Genomic DNA, 14,986 nt, shown 5'->3' on the forward strand with positions numbered 1-14,986 from the left:
ATAAAGAGTTCAAATTACATCTCTAAGTAAAAATAAAATTAATTGTTTTATTAGAGTAAAACTAAGGGCCATGATCTCATATAAGTCCAGCGAAAATACTCAATTTAAAGATCATGTCGACGAGGAAAACAATGTTCTCCGATAATTAATTAATTATTGAGTATATATTTAAAAGTGATTAGTAGCAATAATTTTTCTATTATGGGATATATGACATCAGTAATATACTAGACGTAGGCTGCATATAAATTTGGGTTAGACCGGTAACGAGTCAATTGGTAGTAAAACTTTTTGATTAATTCTACCAACTTCACGTATTGTCAAATGGAATACGTATGTTAGGACAGTAGGTAACCATATGTGGTATAGCTGTACATGTACACATAACTAACTATATTAAATTAAAACATTACTAAAATCTTCTTTATAAAAGGAGAGATATGCAAACTTCTTCGTCCCCATGTCTGCAGTTGAATATTTCTTCGTATAAACATTCATTCCCATATTTCCAACACTAATTTTAAATGGCAGTGAAGAGGAAGATGAAATGGCAGGACTATTTCCCGGGCTGTTTCAAGCCCGAGGCCCCGGCCCGGGGCAAGAAGAAGCCCGTCGCCAAGCAAACTTCGTTTCCGAGGATCTCGATGTCGGATTTCAGCAGCTCCACCATAATCTCCGAGGATCTCTCCATCTCCCTCGCGGGCTCCAATCTGCATATCTTCACGCTGCAGGAGCTCAAGGTCATCACGCAGAACTTCTCGTCCAGTAATTTCCTCGGCGAAGGCGGCTTCGGCCCGGTCCACAAGGGCTTCATCGATGACAAGCTGCGGCCCGGCTTAAAGGCCCAGCCCGTCGCTGTTAAGCTCCTCGATTTGGATGGATCACAGGGCCATAGAGAATGGCTGGTATGCCTTTTCTTTTTGGTTGATTTGCATTTTGTGCTTCATGTAGTAATATGGTTGACTTTTGTTTTTTTTCATTTACAGACAGAAGTGATTTTTCTTGGTCAATTAAGACATGCTCATTTGGTGAAGTTGATCGGATACTGTTGCGAGGAAGAACATAGGCTTTTGGTGTATGAGTACATGCCAAGAGGCAGCCTCGAAAATCAGCTTTTTAGAAGTAAGTTCAATTTGTTTGTTACCAAGTTGATTAATTTTTTATTAACAAATTCTCGAGAATCTGCGATCTTGTTTGTTTTTGATACAATCTGCCAGCTTTGTGCGAGAAGATCTGAGTGTAATGTATCAATTAGTTGGGATTTTTGGAGTTGCAATTAAGTTGACATTTGATAATATGTTACTGTTAGACTATGCAATTAACTTGTTAATTTAAACAAAAAATGATGTGTTTGTTTATCTAACTGTCTCGTTGAATGGATCAATGTTTTCTTGGTAGGTGACAACTGCCAAAGAATTTGATTTAGACTAGTTGTTACACTGTCTCTTTTAATCTTTTAGTATAACCATTCTTGATTTTTATTGGACGATTTGAGATAAGTTGGTGCATCATTAAGAAATTAATTTTTTGACTAACATGATTAATGCTACTCGCTCCACACAGGATTTTCTGTTTCACTTCCATGGCCAACAAGAATGAAGATTGCTCTTGGAGCAGCGAAAGGGCTCGCCTTCCTCCACGAAGCCGAAAAGCCCGTCATATACCGCGATTTTAAGGCGTCCAACATTCTGCTAGACTCAGTGAGTTCCGCGTTTAAATTCTTTATTTACTTTGATGAATAAGATCGGATTCGTATTAAAAAAAATAGTAACATTTTGTTAAATTAATTAATTATGTGTCCATGAAAACTAAACAAGGCCACATTGTTTGCAGGACTACACACCGAAGCTCTCGGATTTCGGACTAGCCAAAGACGGTCCGGAAGGAGACGACACGCACGTCTCGACGCGAGTGATGGGCACGCAAGGCTACGCTGCACCGGAGTACATCATGACAGGTCATCTGACAGCAGCGAGCGACGTGTACAGCTTCGGAGTAGTACTGCTGGAGCTGCTCACGGGCCGGAAATCAGTGGATAAGACCCGGCCCGCGAGGGAGCAGAACCTGGCCGAATGGGCGCGGGCCTTGCTCAAGAGCCCGCGCAAGCTGAGCCGCGTGATGGATCCGAGGCTGGAAGGGCAGTACTCGGAGGCCGGGGCTCAGAAGGCGGCGGCTCTGGCGTACCAGTGCCTGAGCCACCGCCCTAAACTCCGGCCGACAATGAGCGAAGTGATCAAAGTCTTGGAGCCGTTGCAGGATGCCGGCGACGCCCAAATCGGCACGTTCGTGTTCGTGTCGACGGATAGCGATTCGCAGAGAGAAATATCGAGCAACGGAGAGAAGCATAAGGAGAGCGGATCGTATCACCAAAAGCATAAACTTCACGAAACCCAGAAACAGAGGGCCAAGTCCCCTAAATCGCCGCTTACTTTCTCGGAGATGAATTCGCCGCTGCACCACCGCATGAGGAGAGCGTAGCTGAAATCACGAATAAACAAACTGTAAATGCAGGCTTTTTGTACATATATAGTTTCACCATTGCTGCTGGTTTGTGTACAATTACACATTTAATCAGGCCAAATGTAATCATCATTATCATTTTGTTATCACTTTTTTGTTTTTACTTTTTTTTTTTTAAATTCATTTATTTGAATTTTGTGATTCTTTTTCTACCATGAGAAGGAATGATTGGTTATTTTGGGGATATTGGCTTGTTAATAAGAACTGACATTATTTATTCTAAAAAAAAAAATTGACATTATTGTTATATAAAAAATTGAAATAAAAAAAATATTACATAAAAAAAGAAAAAAAAAGCACAAATTTTTATCCGATTCTAGTTTTGAATGTAAAACATTCTACCTTCAAACATACGAATTTTCAGTTGTTATGATCTTTTACATGATTGTTGATTTCCAACAAATCAATGTTATCATGACAAACTGAAGTAATAGATTAATGTCATCGTGGCTAGTTAATGTAGCTTAGGCATCAAGCTACGTGGTTTAGTAAAATCGATCGTTCAAGTTATATAGACATTTCATACGTCCAACTAATTAGTAATTTGAGTAGAATTGACAATCGTTTAAAAAATCAAAGCAACTAAAGTTTGTGTATTTGAAAGCATAATTTTAATTCAAAATTAAGTTAAAGTTTGCATAATTAGATGCAAAAAATATAATTAAGCACGTATAATCAAATCCCACATGAAACTCTTTGTGTTCTTGGCGTATATCTACATATTATTCCGTCTGGATTTTAACTCAATAATAAATTTAGCAATATCAATATAAGAATTCAATGGGATAGATTTTAAGTATGGCAGAGAAATAATTGAAGACTTTTTTATAGGCAAGGCGGGGGCATCGATTTCAAATGTTCCTATTTGTTTTTTATATTTTTGACTTTTTCTTGAGTCACAATCACAATCAACGAAACCAAACAAAAAAGAATAATGCGATAATAATAAGAAATAGTGTTAATTTGTGTAGATGTTAGGACTGCTAAGAGAAGAACTTAGTCTTGAGAATGGGTACAAAATAATGAATGTATATTATAAAAAGCATTGTATTGTGGACTATAGAAAGCTTTGTGTGTACGAAATAACTTCTTCGTTTCTTTTTAATTTTCTTTTGTAGGGACTGAGTTGACAAGAAACCAAACGATTATTTACTTGGGGAGGTTGGTGAAATAGTGTTTATTAAACATATTGTAAGTGTGTATATATACTAGAAATAATTACAAAGAAATAATGTGATTTTATTTTAGGAGAAACCAAAAGTTGAGTTGACACTTCATATAATATTGTGAGTCGTGAGTGAGGGTGCATTTTAACATGCTTGACAATGTTCTTTTTTTTTATTTATAAAATATTATCTAATGTTGGATAGTTAAAATATCTTATAATAAAATTATAATATGATTTATATTTTACTCTGAAAATAATGGCTACACTATTTTTATTTTTTATTTTTATTTTTGCAGTAATTCAAATTGTCTTGTTTAACTCGCAATCCATAGTATGGATCCTATTATTAATCATTTTACGTGGACGTCACTAGTGCTATTGGGAAGTAGTTTAGCTCCTTTGGATTTGTTGACGTAGTAATAAATAAGATTGATGAAGAAGTATTACTTTTGTTATAATCAAATAAGTAATCCACACTACTTGCACATAAATATGATAAAATTATTCACACGCAGACGAGATCAATATCCATACTATCTGCACGTAGTTGAGATTGAACTTAAAACCTCTCATAAAAGAGAATTTTTTAAATATCTCACTTTTACCACTTGAGATAGGCTATGGCTAAATAAGATTGGCAAGTGGAGGAAATTATGTGTTTCGGATGGATTGACCGAGTGTAATTTTATCACTATTTAGATTAAATGATTAGAGTAAACATATGTTGATATACCTAAACATATGTTGCTTAATTATTTTGCACCTCCCTCTAGATTACATGATGGAGGAAATCTATTACGAATTTGCAAAATTAACCAATTTTGTAAAAATGGTATATAAAATATTCACTTTTTTAATTATGTTACACTTTATATCCATTTTATTTTTCAATATCTGTTTGTTGAAAAAACTAATATTGATTATGATACTTACAGACAATTATTGTAGGAAACAATACATTCGCGTGGCCATTTTAAAGAAGGAAACACAAATTTTGACCACTAATTTGAAAAACACAAAATTTGACAATTTTTTTACGTTTTAGAAATGTTTTGCCCTTAATTATGGCGGACCGGATTCGATTTTGCGTGCGGGTTAGGTACACTTGGTTCTATTAGTGCTAATAGTGCCATGCACGAATGGTACTATTGACCATATTAGTGTCAATAGTGTCATATACTTGTGTTGATACACTGTCTTGTCTTATATAGATGAGTGCAGCTATATGGTCATTTTGAACACTTCCCCGTAGGGCCGTAGGATTTAGATTCTCCATTTAGGGTTTAGATTCCGTATTTAGAGTTTAATAATCAAATAATACTTTTGACACTAATATTATCATTTGTGCCAAAAGTACCAATTTACTTGGGGTTTTTTTTTTTTATATAATTTCTGTTGGTACTTTTGGCACTAATAGGGCCAAGTGTATCTAACCCACGCACAAATTCGATTCTGATCCGCCTTAATTAAGGGCAAAACAGTCTTAAAACGTAAAAAATGATCAAAATTTATGTTTTTTTTAAATGAGTGACCAAATATTGCATTTTACTGTTCAAAATGACCATCTCAAAATGAGACTGATCATTATTGTAGGTTTTATAATTTTTTGTTACTTGTTGATTTTGATTTGTACTTTAATTATTATTTTTTTGTTTCATTCGACAGCCTTAATTCCGTCGTGCATCATTCATTCAGCCTTGCATCCCCCATTCTCTCTTGCATGTTCTGAATATCTAACTTTTCAATTTTGTAGTATTTTTTTAATTCTCATTCCACTTGTCACATTGATTTTCATATGTAAATATATCAACTTTCCGCTCTTAAAAATGAACTTCTCGCTCGTACCGTGCTCGTAATAATCATGAGTTGGAACTTAGTTATGAATTTGATTTTTTCAATTAATGTAATTTAAAACCAATGTTCTGCTCTTCATTTGCCGTGAGTAGCAATATTTTTATTCTTAACTGGAAAGTTTATTAGTTGTTAGATTTAGAATAATTTTATATTTATCATTTTATTATTTTTTATCTGCATTAATTTTAATAAGATGTTTGTATTTTTGAGCGAAAAGTTCAAAAATTATTGCTGTAATATCTATTTTTCGATATTTTGACGGAAATCAAACTTTCTGCTCTCAAAAATAAAAGTAGAAAATTCTCGCGTCGACGGAGGAAGTTTACGGTAGAAGTCGTAAATATATGTGCACTTTATATGCGATTCATTGAATATATTTAAGTTACAACCCAATAACTGTGATTAAAATTTGAATTATAGTTATAGCCTATTTTAAAAGGGAAAAAGGAAAGAGTTTGTCGGTACAGAAAAGGAGGTGGGCTAATTTTATATATGGGCCTATAAGGCATTTGGTTAGGAAAAAGTTGGAACTCTTCCTTTCAAGAAAAGAAGTTGGGCTAATTTAATTTATGGGCTCATATATAAAATGAAAAGGATTTTTTTTTGATAAATTAATAATATTAAATAAAGAAATTTAAAAGCCGCACATAGGAGACTCGAACCCAAGACCTTTGATCTTAGGCATTAACTAACCCCTTACCTCTTGGCCAGCACACGCACATTAAAATGAAATGGATTTTGATTCAATGTTTAGTGAAGCGCTTGTTGATGATTGAAAGTGCAGCATACTTTTCTTTTTAATGTGGAATATGAGTTTCACATTCATCACAATTTTTTATGAAAGAATGAGGGTAAATATCAATTAAAGACTTAAACAATGAGTTGAGTCATAAATATATCCTAAATTACTAATAATATCAATCAAAGATTCGAATTATCAAATTTGTATATGGCCCGAATCACGTTTATCATCACAAACAGATGACATGTATCAAAAAAATTTAATATTGACCTGTCAAAAATGATACGGTGATGCCATTTTACTTAATTTTTTTAAAAACACCCAGACACATCAGATGCTTCGCTCACACACTTAAGAATTACGGGAACAATGATAGAATCCTAGTGTGAACGAATCACAAAACTTCTATTTCATGCTCTCTTCACCTCAATCAAGCTCTTCCCATCTACATAAACACACCATTAACATGCCATCGACGATATCACTCCACCCAATCGACATAAATGTTGAAAAATTGAAAGTAATGTATATTTTTTTTCAATACAAGAGTGTAACCTTTAAATTTGACAACAACCATCATTACCTTCTTATTTTCTTGAAAATCAAGATACTAAAAATCCTTTTGTTTATTTAACCAATTAACCCTTGTTGTAGTGGTTCATCTGCATTCATGATCTTGTGAAAGTCTACCTTGATTTAGAGCACTTCAATTTTGAAAATATCACAATTACTAGTTTCAACCTTGCTATTTTCCTAAATGACTCTTGAATCTCTAGTATATGTTTAGGTTAAAATTATATAGAGAAAAAAAAGACAAAAATTACTTGCAGTGGGTTCGCCAAACACTTTTTCACTCTTCAAATAAGCCAGAAGTTTACAAAGTTTAATTTTGAATACACAAAAAATTTGTGGATTGCACTCTTATCTGGAGTATCACTTTTATCATCTAATTACTATTTTTTCTTAATAACCGTGTCTAAAAATAAGTGATCATACTTAATAGGACGGAGAGAATAGATTGTACAGAGATCCCCGTTAACTAAATAATTAATTTATGCTATCATTTAATATGACTAGTGCCGCACCCGTGCTACGCACGAGTTATGAATCCGAAATTTTTTGTTAGATAAAATACTTAATATATTTTTGGGTTAATTACGTAAAAAATCATGAACTTTGGGTCGATTTTGAAGTTTGCCATAAACTTTTTTTTTATCAACTTTTTTCTGAACTTAACCAACTGATCAATTTTGCATGGTTTTCAAAAATCTCCAAATTGAGTGCTGACATGGCACTTTTCAGTGACCTGAAATATGACATGGCGTCGCCGGACGGGAACCAAAACGACGTCGTTTAGTTGGGCGTAAAACGACGTCGTTTTACCTCAAATTCTAGCCCCCGTCTTCTCCTCTATGCTACTCAACCAACATTGTATAAAATTACACAAGTTATAAGCTCTAAAAAAATTAACTTCCATTTGTTAAGTACTTTTTTTTTCTTATTAAAAAAGAAATTTAACTTCCATTAATTTTGTTATATTTTCATTGCATTTCATTCTCACTTCACACAGATAACTTTCTGTTTAATATGTCAGCTGCATTCTAAATGCTAAATCCAAAACTCGAGCCCATATATTTATGTCACATTAATATTTGTACGAAGCTAAAATATCTAAAGTACGCATTATTTTGCTATAGGTTTCAGAAATAAAACATACATTTTAAAAACAAAATTAATTGCTTAATGCAAAGTGTAGAAAACTTAGTAACTTAATTTATCTATATCTATTTATATCTACGAAAAAAAATACACAGCAAAAAAGATATGGAATCCCTCTTTTTTCATCTCTCTTTCATTTTTTTCAGCTGTTTCACAACTTTGATTTAAATCATATTTACTCTTTTATGTGAATGATTGTTTTAATATATTTTCTAAAAAATACAAATATGACTGCATTGAGCTGCTGGAAGAGCCGAGCCTACTGTGGGAAAATCTGAGCCAAAGTGTCCCGACAACACATTTTCCCACTGCGAATCTACTCTGAACTTTCCTGCTTTCATTCTTTTCTTCATTTTGTATCCATTTACTTGTTGCTTTTCTTGGTGTTCTGCAGGGACAGAGCAGAGAAGCCGAGTCCGACAGAGCAGAGAATTGAAGAATATGCCGAGCAGCGAAGTCGTGGATTCTCTGACACCAGCGGAATTGAGGCGCCAACGGAATCGAGGCGACAGTGAAATCGGAGGCCAGCGGAATTGGAGGCCAACGGGATCGAAGGCCAGCGGGATCGAAGGCAAGCGGGATCGGAGGCCAGCGGAGTCGAGTGCCAGCCAGATCGAGTCTCCCGAGCAGCGAGATCGAAGTTCCAGTGCAGCGGAGTCGAAGGCCGAGCAGAGGGATCGAGTCTCCCGATCAGAGAAGTCGCTTCCCCGCTGCCAGAGAAGTCGTTTCCCCGCTGCCAGAGAAGTCGCCTCCCCGCTGCCAGAGAATTCGATTCCCCGCTGCCAGAGAAGTCGCGTCCCCGCTGCCAGAGAAGTCGCTTCCCCACTGCCAGAGGAATCTTTTTATGCTTGCCTGCCGAAGCCTTCTGGTTTCTTTCCAAAGGAATTTACTTCGAAAATCTGCATAACTCATCTCTATAAATACAACATTACATATATCTTTCACTCTTACTGAATTATAGTTCTATCTATAAATTGAAACTGAAAGTGAAACTTCATTACAGCAAAGAATGGGTTGTGGATGTGAAAGAAATTCTATATCAGTCAAAAAGAAGTTGTAACAAACACTGCAATATGACTTTCGAAAGAAACTATATCATTAAACTGAGCTGTCATTACATAATAACTTCTAATCAATACAAAAAACTGAGTTTATTCTCCTCAGATTCTAAACTGGCAGTCTTCATGGAATCTAATTTTTCACCATCTTACTGACTTTACTACAATTTAATGATGCTAATATAATAATGCATCAACTATAACAGTCAAGTACTCAAAACAACAAAACACTAAACAAAAGTGATATAGGATTAAACAATAAGATGGTCATCTTCACTTTACTTTCAAAAACAAAGACTGCCTTCCAACTTCCAGATCACTCCTTCTCTACTTTGACGTTCAACTTCCCCTTCTTCACGTTCACACTTTCCTCAAACAAATTTTCAATCTTCCTTTTTCCTGTCTCAATTAACTCATTCCCCTCCTTCACTATTTTTTCAAAATCACCACCATATGCTTCATCAGTTTCAGAAACAGGAATCTGCATCTGCAACATTCGACAGTACATAATGTGTTTCTGCATAATAATAATAACCATACATTAAATATAAAAAGATGTATCATACTTAATAAATACCTCAGTGACAACATCATCAGCAAATGAAATATCAGAGAATGATTTGGCAGAATCATTTTGACTTTTAACATCATTCAAACTGTAAAGAAACTCAGCAGCATGTTTCTCAACAATTTCAGGTGTTATGCAAATCTTCTTCACAGTATATGGTTCATCAAACCGAAAATCTCCATCATTCCTCAATTGCACCTTGAATAAAATCACCCTGTGAAGAAACTTCTCCTTAATTTCTTTGGGAATGTTACATGAATCTCTTGGCTAGATCATACAATACAATAAAAATACATTTCAGCTTTGATCCTATTAACATAAAAACCAAAAAACACAAAACAATGTATTTCCTAATACTGTAATACCTCAACACCTTCAACATCAATTTCCCAAGCTCTTTTACCCAAAAGCTTAACATATTCACGATCCCACAGTAACATAGTAGCATCACTACTTGCATCAACGACATTGACCTTCACCATGAATCTATTAAATAAAAAAAAATGAAATCTATAAAATATCTCATTTCTCATATAATAATAAGAATTATTCAAAAATTTACCTCTTGTTGGCCACCCCATCATATTTCTTGCAAGCATCACAATAGAACTTATTGTCAACTTGTGTTACTTTTTTCCCACAACGCGTGCAACCCATGTACCACCATTCATGAATCGCTTCGACATTATCCACTTTCCCACATATCCAGTAAGAGCTATCCAAAGTATCACAAAAATCTAGAAACTGTAGGCTGCTTAATTCTTATTTCATACATATGCACATTCAACACATGCTATATACTTAGATTTTAAGAATGAATACCTCCAAGCAAAACACATCTTCAATTGACTTCACCTCCAAATTTTCAGTCTCATCAACCATCCTTCTCGATTCATGGTTGAATGTTAGGTTTGCAATTTTGAAGAATCGAATGTTGCCAAAAATTCTAACACATACAACAACAACAACAATATGTTTCTGCACAATTAAATAAACTGTTACATAAAAACAAAAAGCACTTTTGTTTACCTCTGTCTGAACTCATTCATTATCGGAGTGTCTCTATTTAGTAGTACCCTTGAAACATTGTAAGAAGTAGAGATTCTTATCTCCCCTACATAAACAAAAAACAATCTTACACTATGCAAAGCCAAATTAATAACTTATAAGATATGAACTATTACCCTCGTATGAGATTGGCCTGCAGTATTGAATCAGCACTATCGGAATTTGTTTCACATTTGGATCAATTTGACTTAAAAATTCATCAACATATTCTTCCCACAAAGTACAAACAACAGAATCATGGCTGCATAAAGTATATAACACATAAATGAAACTTTTTGCAATTCAGCAGCAACAACAAAACAGAACAAACTTTTTAAAAACAGAAATTTTACTTTTCATCCTCAATTTTTATCTCCAGCATCTTTCGATTAGGTTGATTGATCACACCTCCACTTTCTACAATAACCCCAATGACATCTGCAACATATAAAGTAAAATAAATGCATTTCACAAATGAACAAATATTTAGCAAAACAACAAATAATTACCAAATAGTGCAGCATCCCCAACACTTTTTATTCCTGCAATTTCTGCAAATGTCCTAAATGAAAACATCTCATTAGGAAAATCATCAGCCGTAATCTCAAAGATCTGGCTCTTTTGTGTCATTACAATACGAAATTCATGATCTGTGGTTTTGAAACGCATGTGGTTGGGCCGCATGTAGAATTTGTAGAAATCGTAACAGCAACCCTCCTTGATTTTCGATGCAGCACTACCAGCCAAGTTACGTGCGAACGAAGCATGAATCTTCACACCCTGAAAAGTATACACACATCAGATTAAGCTATCAATTTAGCTACAAAAAAGGTATGTCTATAGTTTATTTGTGTACAAACCTCTTCGTCTTGAAGAATGCATTCAAAGCTCATCATATGCTGTGAATCACCATTAAAAAGAAGACCGTATGCACGTACCACCCTGATTTTGATTGCTGATGTTATCAAAGAAGGATGCAGATCATTTACTGAACAGAGCAAAGGCGCCATCTTTAACAATTGCTGAAGATCACAATCGCTGCAAAAAATAAAACAGTAAGCATTACTTCACAGAGACATAAGCTTCAGAAAAGAAGTCAAGAGAGCAAACCTTGATTTGGGTGAGTATAAAATCGATGAAATGGCCATGTATTTATAGAAGAATTCTCGGGATTATGCTTCCAATGCAATCCGTGAAACCTCTTTCATAGAACGCCTCAAATCTAAGTTTGCTCATCCACAATCTCTTTGATGTAATGCTTCAAATCTCATCATTCCTCTTCGTACCATTTGTGGGCCCTCTACGCTAGAAACCATGAGTCGCTGAACAGTAATTTGAAGACTATTGTTTTATTTTGACGGCAAAAATACATAACCTATGTAATCCTATATATATAACGTTACTGTACCTTACGTCAATTGCAGATTTTATGGATTTCCAAAATCTCCAACATTAAATGATTTGTAACAATCACTATTAAATCTTCACCATTTACTTATTTGTTATTTAGAATTATGTTTTCTAGAATTATTATTGTAATTTACAATTATAATTTATAATTCTAATTTATTTGGGCTAATTATTCTTAATCTAAACCATTTTCTATTTATTAAGTATCCAAATATTTATGTTTATGTTTAATTCACCTCAACCAATATCTTCCTTTTTCTTTATCTTTGCAATGGCTCGAATTTCATCATTGATCACAGTACAATTTGCGAGGCTCAAAATGCAGACATCAAATTTAAATTAATCTTTCATCTATCTTTATTTTTTAGGTTAAATTAAATAAATAGATTGCATAAATAATAAAAATAATAATAACCATCAAAATATATAATCAAAGTTCTATTATTGACTATATTTATTCTTAAGCAGGAACAAAAGCAATTGAAGGTTCTGGAAGCTGGAAGATAGCAGGCACTACCTTCTCCAAAAGCATGCAACTCGACTTTTGATGTATATATGAAAAGACCAATGTGTTTTAAGATGAAGCTCTATTTAGTTATCATTACGATATGCATTCTCTATGTATCTTGTAAGTATATCAGCCGAAACACTTGACTTATAGTTTTAGTATTATATTACTTTTAACTGATGATGTATGTTAATTTTATCTAATGTTGTATGTTGAAGATCATGTTTCTATTTCTGTATATAGCAGCTCTGATTTGTTTAGCTCTGGCTCTGGTTGATCATTTTTTTATTATATCTATATCTATTTATATCTACGAAAAAAAATACACAGCAAAAAAGATATGGAATCCCTCTTTTTTCATCTATCTTTCACTTTTTACAGCTGTTTCACAACTTTGATTTAAATCACATTTACTCTTTTATGTGAATGATTGTTTTAATATATTTTCTAAAAAATAAATGTTTTAAATTAATTTAATTCTCACATTTTAGATGCACATAAATAATAAATAAGGCAATATAATGAATATGCAACAGATATCATTCTCATTGCATATTAGAAAATAAAAAAATACAATAACTGAGTTGGTGAAATTGATGCAGCCCGAACAGAGCCAAGCTCGCGCCAGAGCAGAGGTGAATCGAGGCCAGCGGGATCGAGTCTCCAAAGTACCAGAGGAATCGAGACCAGCGGAATCGGGCACCAGAGGAATCGAGGCCAGCGGGATCGAGTATTCCAGTGCAGCGGAATCGGGCGCCAGAGGATTTGAGGCCAGCGGGATCGAGTCTCCAAGGCGCCAGAAGAATCGAAACCAACGGAGTTGGGCGCCAGAGGAATCAAAGCCAGCGAGGCCGAGTACTCCAGTGCAGCGGAGTCGGGCGCCAGAGGAATCGAGGCCAGGGGGATCGAGTCTGCAAGTAGCCAGAGGAATCGTGGCCAGCGGTGTCGGGCGCCAGAGGAATCAAGGCCAGCGAGGCCGAGTCCTCCAGTGCAGCAGAAGTTGATGAGGAGTAATATATGCGGAACAGAGGAATGACATTACCAGGGGAATCACGGGGAGCAGCGAGATAGCTTTCGCCAGAGGAATCACACTCGCCAGAGGAATCACACTCGCCCGAGGAATCACACTCGCCAGAGGAATCACACTCGCCGGAGGAATCACACGCGCCAGAAGAATCACACGCGCCAGAGGAATCACCCTCGCCAGAGGAATCACACTCGCCAGAGGAATAAAATAGATTAAAGTATAACATACAAAAAAGTATATATTAATTATCTATATAGCATATCTAATTACGAAATTATGAGTACTCCTTAAAACGTGGTAACACAGTCACATTCACACTTAAATATTAGGGTTATATTTTTTTCTCTATTGTCTATGTAGAAACATTCATTAACTTTATTTTTTTTTCCAAAAATTCAGTATAGTTGGTTCAAAAAAAATCTATAAAATTTCATATTGTGAGAAAGAAGTTGATGAAGAGTAATATATGCGGAACAGAGAAATGAGTTTACCAGGGGAATCACGGGGAGCAGCGACATTGCTTTTGACAGAGGAATCTGACTCGCCAGAGGAATCAGACTCGCCAGATGAATCATACTCACCAGATAAATAACATTCGCCAGAGGAATCACACTCGCTAGAGGAATCATACTCGCCAGAGGAATCGAGGCCAGCGGGATCGAGTCTCCAAAGTGCCAGAGGAATCGAAACCAATGGAGTCGGGTCCCAGAGGAATTGAGGCCAGCGGGGCCGAGTCCTCCAGTGCAGCGGAGTCGGACGCCAGAGGAACCAAGGCCAGGGGGAACGAGTCTCCGAGGAGCCAGAGAAATCGTGGCCAGCGGTGTCGGGCACCAGAGGAATCGAGGCCAGCGGGGCCGAGTCCGCCAGTGCAGCGGAATCGGGCGCCAGAGGAATCGAGGCCGGCGGGATCGAGTCTCCAAGGCGCCAGAGGAATCGAAACCAGCGGGGTGGGGCGCCAGAGGAATCAAGGCCAGCGAGGCCGAGTCCTCCAATGCAGCGGAGTCGGGCGCGAGAGAAATCGAGGCCAGTGGGATCGAGTATGCAAGGAGCCAGAGGAATCGTGGCCAGCGGTGTCGGGCGCCAGAGGAATCAAGGCCAGCGAGGCCGAGTCCTCCAAAAGCATGCAACTCCACTTTTGATGTATATATGAAAAGACCAATGTGTTTTAAGATGAAGCTCTATTTAGTTATCATTACGATATGCATTCTCTATGTATCTTGTAAGTATATCAGCCGAAACACTTGACTTATAGTTTTAGTATTATATTAGTTTTAACTGATGATGTATGTTAATTTTATCTAATGTTGTATGTTGAAGATCATGTTTCTATTTCTGTATATAGCAGCTCTGATTTGTTTAGCTCTG

At 35.8% G+C, this 14,986-nt stretch overlaps 2 protein-coding genes across 2 annotated transcripts; one reads left to right on the plus strand and one right to left on the minus strand.

Moving 5' to 3' along the window:
• Nucleotides 1-427: 427 nt before the first annotated feature.
• LOC130987630 (serine/threonine-protein kinase RIPK-like) lies at nt 428-2,704 on the plus strand. Its single transcript, XM_057911231.1, has 4 exons — nt 428-905; nt 987-1,122; nt 1,564-1,700; nt 1,834-2,704. The coding sequence occupies exons 1-4, from the start codon at nt 525-527 to the stop codon at nt 2,476-2,478; spliced, it is 1,299 nt and encodes a 432-aa protein (XP_057767214.1). The 5' UTR covers nt 428-524; the 3' UTR covers nt 2,479-2,704.
• A 6,480-nt stretch (nt 2,705-9,184) lies between these two features.
• Nucleotides 9,185-12,020, minus strand: LOC130987641 (replication protein A 70 kDa DNA-binding subunit B-like). Its single transcript, XM_057911242.1, has 11 exons — nt 11,787-12,020; nt 11,537-11,714; nt 11,186-11,456; nt 11,030-11,114; nt 10,814-10,938; nt 10,659-10,743; nt 10,452-10,575; nt 10,192-10,373; nt 9,995-10,115; nt 9,639-9,896; nt 9,185-9,548 (listed from the first exon to the last, which is right to left on the minus strand). Exons 1-11 carry the CDS (start codon nt 11,822-11,824, stop codon nt 9,378-9,380), a joined length of 1,638 nt encoding a protein of 545 aa, XP_057767225.1. The 5' UTR covers nt 11,825-12,020; the 3' UTR covers nt 9,185-9,377.
• Between the last annotated feature and the right edge of the window lie 2,966 nt (nt 12,021-14,986).

This window comes from Salvia miltiorrhiza, chromosome 1 (genome assembly GCF_028751815.1).
Source record: "Salvia miltiorrhiza cultivar Shanhuang (shh) chromosome 1, IMPLAD_Smil_shh, whole genome shotgun sequence".
Lineage (NCBI taxonomy): Eukaryota > Viridiplantae > Streptophyta > Magnoliopsida > Lamiales > Lamiaceae > Salvia > Salvia miltiorrhiza.